The sequence below is a fragment of the Diaphorina citri genome, unplaced genomic scaffold (genome assembly GCF_000475195.1).
Source record: "Diaphorina citri unplaced genomic scaffold, Diaci psyllid genome assembly version 1.1 scaffold5422, whole genome shotgun sequence".
NCBI lineage: Eukaryota > Metazoa > Arthropoda > Insecta > Hemiptera > Psyllidae > Diaphorina > Diaphorina citri.
In genome coordinates, this window is record NW_007382798.1 from 6,030 (window position 1) to 12,630 (window position 6,601).

General features: G+C 37.1%; 1 protein-coding gene across 1 annotated transcript in view; it reads left to right on the plus strand.

The window, feature by feature from the left end:
* LOC103521545 (organic cation transporter protein-like) overlaps positions 1-5,778 on the plus strand; it is a gene marked incomplete at its 5' end in the record, with an annotated part of 11,547 nt that extends 5,769 nt beyond the window's left edge. The window contains one exon of the mRNA XM_008486656.2: positions 5,670-5,778. Coding sequence (XP_008484878.2) covers positions 5,670-5,777 — 108 coding nt within the window. The remainder of the gene's footprint in view (positions 1-5,669) is intronic.
* Between the last annotated feature and the right edge of the window lie 823 nt (positions 5,779-6,601).

Consider the following 6,601-nt stretch of genomic DNA (forward strand, 5'->3'; position numbering starts at 1 on the left):
GTGTATGTGTGTGGTGGATGGGTGTGTGGGTGTGTGTGTGGTGGGTGTATGATGGGTGTGGTGTGTGTGTGTGGTGGGATGTGTGTGATGGGTGTGGTGTGTGTGTGGGGGTGTGTTTGTGTGTGTGGTGGTCCCGTACAAAGGACGGGTCAACCACTAGTGCTCACCTATGTACATATGTGGCCCGCGAAGTACCTCCCAATGTAGCATGTGGCCCGCATACACATTGAAGTTGGAAACCCCTGTATCTATTCTATTACTGACCTGTGTCATGACATACTTCTGAACCCGCGATTCACCCATGTTATCTTCTTCTGTAGATGCCCCAGTATCATGTGTTCCAGGAATCATCATTTCCCTGATGGACATTCGGGAGAAGACATCAGCATTGTCCTTCATCCAGGTGGGATTTGTTTCCATACTGCTGGAGGCAAGAACAGACCCTGAAAAATAATTAACTCGACATTTGTTCTAAATTCGTAACCACAACGCTTAATCGCTTATAGCGCCTAATGGTTCAGTTTTTCCTCATCTCAAATCAAGATGCCGTTAAGAATTAGTATTATTAATCGCGGACTAAAAGGGGTAGAACAGGTAGGTTTTTTTTTTTTTTTTTTTTTTTTTTTTTTTTTTCCTTTTTTTAAAACCTCTCCTTTTTTTTAAGACCCCCTCCCCCCTTTTCTTGTGTTTAGTTTTCCCTTTTTTAAAACCTCTCCTTTCTTTTAAGACCCCGTTCCCACTTATCGTGAGTTTCACCCGATTTTTTTTCCGAATGTCCTGTAGGCTATGCAATTTAAATGAGAATCCAATACACATGACACGATTTTTCCCCGGACGGGCTAACTCTGATCTACATATAAAACCGGACCTTCAGCATTTTTTGCGCTCTGGGCCGGGTGTAGAGTCTTCATTCTAAAACCGTCTTAAGGTGTGTCCACACATATTCGACCGCCCGTCGATCGATGTCGACTGAATCGTCCAACAAGGTCTAATATATTTCATAGATGGAATATGTAATACATATAAAAACGACACTCCATATTATTTTCCAACATGTAGTGTAGTGTCGAAATAGAGACGTAGTTTGACAGATTACATCTCATTCCACAATAATTTTATTCGGAAAAAGCGTTCAACTTCGTCAAACCGTTCAGTTTGATAGCTGAAAGCTAAAATACAAGGCGTAAATGCCAAGTACACGTTCACACATGAACAATGCACACATAAATTGCTGAATAACATTCGTGTTTCCTGGAAAATGAACACTCCCTCCGTCTCCCTCCCTTTCCCCGTTCCCGATCCTTCTAGTCAGTTCCGATATTTCTGATCAACTTTGTTCTGATATACCTAGGTAGGTAGTAGGTACATAATATTGAAATTAGTGGTACACCGGAAAGGTACAAAACTTGTGTTCAACATCATCGCGTGAATTCATTTAGCAACACGTTTCGTTATATTTTAATTAAATGAAGACATTATTTACTTGCCGTCATTTTAGAACAGAATAGAATGGAATATACCTTGTTTATCTTGCCAGAATGAGACTGAAAAGTCCCTTTACTCCCGCAGTCTAAACAAGGTCTACAGTCAGTTCCGATATTTCTGATCAACTTTGTTCTGATATACCTAGGTAGGTAGTAGGTATACATAATATTGAAATTAGTGGTACACCGAAAGGTACAAAACTTTTGCTCAACATCATCGCGTGAATTCATTTAGCAACACGTTTTGTTATATTTTAATTAAATGAAGACATTATTTATTTGCCGTCATTTAAGAACAGAATAGAATGGAATATACCTTGTTTATCTTGCCAGAATGAGACTGAAAAGTCCCTTTACTCCCGCAGTCTAAACAAGGTCTAATATATTTCATAGATGGAATATGTAATCTTATTCAATACGCCTTACCTACTCCTTATTCTTTACTCAGTACTCCTTACCTCACACCAGTATTGCACATGTAGGTACTCAATGGTCCTTACCTATTACTTATTCCTTACCTACTCCCTATTCATTACTCAATACTACTCATTCCTTACCCACAAGATGTATGTGTGTGTGTGTGTGTGTGTTGTACATTGGTTGGGAAAAGCTCAACATGATTTTCATACAGTTTCTCATAAACAATTCACGGGTCTCGTCAAAGAGATACGAGGTTTTCAAAAAAATTCAACGGTTCAACCGTTTTTGTGGAGCGTCCATTTTAATTTTAAATGTGATTATTGATTAAATTGTACTCACGTCTACTTCATTACATCAATTATGCAAACTCACGGTTATTCAGTAGTTAATTTACTGTTTCAATCACCTCTCAGTATAAATTGAATTGCAACTCTTTTTTGTTCATTAATAAAAATTAAACCATTCACAAACAAATTGATGGAATTCTTGCTGAAGGTAATCATATTCAGCGAAAAAAGTCAACTTGAGACTGCAGTCCTGGGGGTAAATAATGCTTTATTAAAAAAAAAAATATTAAACACCAAACATTATAAAAAAGCTCGTAGCTTCACCACAAATCATTCATGCTTTTTTGAAACGAGTCTCCATAGATGAGCGTATACGAGTAAATTCTCTAAGTTTTTGGATAAAGTGGGTATCTTTAATCTACAAAATACCTTAATGGATTTTATAACAAATTTCTCTGACAGCAGCATATTAAAAAAAAAATATTAAACACCAAACATTATAAAAAAGCTCGTAGCTTCACCACAAATCATTCATGATTTTTTGAAACGAGTCTCCATAGATGAGCGTATAAATTCTCTAAGTTTTTGGATAAAGTGGGTATCTTTAATCTACAAAATACCTTAATGGATTTTATAACAAATTTCTCTGACAGCAGCATTTTACAAAATGAAATCTCTATAGACTGAACTTTCTAGGAGTTGGGAGCAAAAGCCCCCGTTCAAACTTAGAAGCAGGTCAATTACTTTGAAAGTTACGTGTAGGAATCCTCCTACCCTCCTGCGGGATAAGCTCCCTACATTTACTCTCTAATTACTACACATTACCCTTTATACCTTAGCATATGCATTTCAATTACGTAGACATTGTCTACCTACAAACCTACATAATTACATATACCTACATACTCGGTTCTATCATGGTGATTGAACTTTCCTTCTACTAATCTCTGAGTTCGTTTTCCTTTCGAGACAATAGAATTAAGAACAATGCATTAAGTACGTATTATACTCGGTTCTATTATGGTGATTGAACTTTCCTTCTACTAATCTCTGAGTTCGTTTTCCTTTCGAGACAATAGAATTAAGAACAATGCATTAAGTACGTATTTTTATGAACTGGAGGGAGCTATGTGCCACACCCTTTGGCAGGCCTTTCATTTGACAAGTTTCACGCAACCTACTCTTTTGTCCCTTGTCTGTGGAAATTTTATCAACACGTTCAAAAATTACCGTCAATAGCCTGTCCATTACGAGCATTTTGCAAACACAAGATGATGGGACTAGGCTTTCTACACACGGGTAGTTTCGAAAGCAATGCGGTTTTTTGGGAATTGGCGGAAAATTTTGCCTATGAAGGTGTGTTCTCACATAGTTCGCCGATCGACTATGTGTGGAGTTGTGGACACACCTTTAGAATAAGAGTGCCACACAAAGGGGGCCAGTAACAGTACCTCGCAGCTTTCACATCTCGTCTGTAGTTTTATCACCAAATAGACAGCTTACTCTAACCAGACGAAAAAAAAAAAAAAAAAAAACAGACAACACGGTATAATCACTTACAACCCTAGGTGGAGAGCGTTTCTAAGTCTTTTTACCGCGAATTTAACAGTTCACCAGTAATTATAGGTTTACCTGAAAGGGGGAATGTCCTTGTTATATAATTTCCTTTTATTGCTGTTATAAAAATTACATGACCACTTATCAGAGCAAACTTATGACTCATTCGTCAATTTTATACATTGGATTGAAATGGTTTTTTCGACAATATTGTATACCTACGTAAATTGATTATTGAACAGTTCACCAGTAATTATAGGTTTACCTGAAAGGGGGAATGTCCTTGTTATATAATTTCTTTTATTGCTGTTATAAAAATTACATGACCACTTATCAGCGCAAACTTATGACTCATTCGTCAATTTTATACATTGGATTGAAATGGTTTTTTCGACAATATTGTATACCTACGTAAATTGATTATTGATATACCTAGGTGCATGGACCTCTCTGAAAATACAGAACCGTCTATGAGGTTCTGTACTCTGAAACATTACGTAATTGAATAGAATACACCTCATTTATAATTACTTCTAGGATGATGCTGAAAAAAAAAATGATAATAATAAAATAAAACAAACGCTTATCATGGAGCATACCTATGAATGCCAAATCTTTGAAAAAGCTCAAAAAGAGTTCGCAATGCTCAGGCCTTTAGATTTCAGCCAAAGTCGCTCGAACTTGGCACAGAGATTCGATAAATTATGTAGATCAAAAATATCCTTGGGCCCTGTTTCCAGAAGGTACGGTTCGGCCGTTATTCCGGACCAAAGTTCCGCAATTTAGGGCTATAAGGGAAAAAGATGAAAAGGAACTAGCGCTTCTCACGACTTTACATTTAGCTACAGGTCGCTCAAACTTTGCAGACAGATTCCATAATTGATGATGATCAAGTGTCCGCGGGCCGGACCTCGAGAAATGTACGGTTCGGTCGCTATTTAATTATCAATGTATAGTTAACCGTTAATCTGGAATAACCGTAGACATTGTATTTTGCCAATGTAGTGGTCAAGACGCTCGCCTGGTTGAAGCACTATTATTATTATAATTATTAATTATTCAGCGTTTTGTCTCATTTGAATCACTTCTTACCATGGGGCCATGGGTAATGGATTAGGACACGTATACTGAAGAGATCCCCATATCTGAATTGGGAACAGTAAAACGAAAGCAAAAGTGCGTAAACTTTTGTAAACTCCTTCAGTCGGAGTATGTTATTATGGGTAATAATAAAACAACAACTTGGTTTGAGATTAACACCTGTCTCACGTAAATCCACCTTTGGTAATGTGATACCTTGTATGGAAGAGTAACATCTGTAGTAACCTTAGTAGGTTATATTTAGAGCATATAACTAACACGGGCTGTTTGCGGTCCAAAGTTTCCGCTGTTGTTGGTTTAAGTTGTGGTTCCTTGGGGGAAGTTGTCCGCAGTATCGATATAGCCTGACACTCTGGTGTAGAATAATATGTCGACTTTAGAAATATAGGTAATTCCGTAATTCCAGAGGAGGAGGAGGGGGAGAGAAGAGACGGAAAAAAACTTATAGTAGTGAAACACACTCCGTCCTTACTTGTATGTCATAAAATATGGTGCACCTACTTCATTTACGAATGCCTAATCTTCCACTGGGACTGTCTGGTCCCTAGTTCTGTATGCTGTGTCATCTGGCAACCGAAACTTTGGGCAGCTCATCAATAAATTATTAATTGTTTCTCTCAGTGAGATAATTTTAATAAGAAAAATTAAATAGGATAAAGGGTAGGTAGCTACTAATTTATTATTGTCATTTCGCTGGTTTCAGTGGAACATGGTATGTGACAGGATTGTTTCTCTCAGTGAGATAATTTTATTAAGAAAAATTAAATAGGATAAAGGGTAGGTAGCTACTAATTTATTATTGTCATTTCGCTGGTTTCAGTGGAACATGGTATGTGACAGGCGGTGGATGTTAGCAGTAGCTCAAATGACATACATGTTCGGAGTATTTACTGGAGCAGTCACACTCGGCAGTTTGGCAGACAAGTAAGTTTTTACTTTCTATTAAAATAAATCATTCAAACCGTTCCTGAAAAGTACCATTGGGGGTACTTATATAGGAACAAAAGGAAGATATTTTTATAGTTACGTTAAAATAAACCATTCTCATTATTATCATTATTATTTTAAGAGGTTTGATAGGAACTGTGACTGCAAAGATCGTCCCGTATTCGAAGAGAGAAGGAAGACAGGATAGGAGAAAGCTATTGCCGAGATCGAAACGATCGAAAATAAAATCCGCCCAGCCAGGGCGGGAATCGATCCCGCGACCTAGTGCTTACAAGGCAGATGCGTTACCCTCCAAGCTAACTAGGCTGACTTAAGTAAGTTTAAACACGTACCACTTGGAAGCTAGGTAATCGTCTTTGATTAAAAAATGTTTGTTTCGCTGTACGTAATCATTATTGTAACTATTTAAAATAAAATACAAATAAATTAAATTAAAAAATAGCAAAAGGGGTAAAAGTTAACCTTCATATAGGTGTACTCAAAAAACACGCAAAAGAACTTTGTGAAATTTTCCATGTAATGCGGCCAAAAGTTAGGTTTGCAAATACCTGAATGTTTATTTTATCTTTTTATAGCACGCATTATTTCTTCGTTAATGTAATACGCGTGTTGATTTTCGTGCTGTAATACGCGTGCTGAAAGCTTCAATATTATGAAAATTATGCTAATATAGGCACGTGTAGGTATCTACCTTGTTAAAGTTACAAATTCATGCTTCAGAAGTCCCAACCTTTGACAACGTACTGTATAAGCAAGGTGTGTTTCTCCTGAAAGTCCTGAAGAAAAGAGGAATTAGTCTGGATG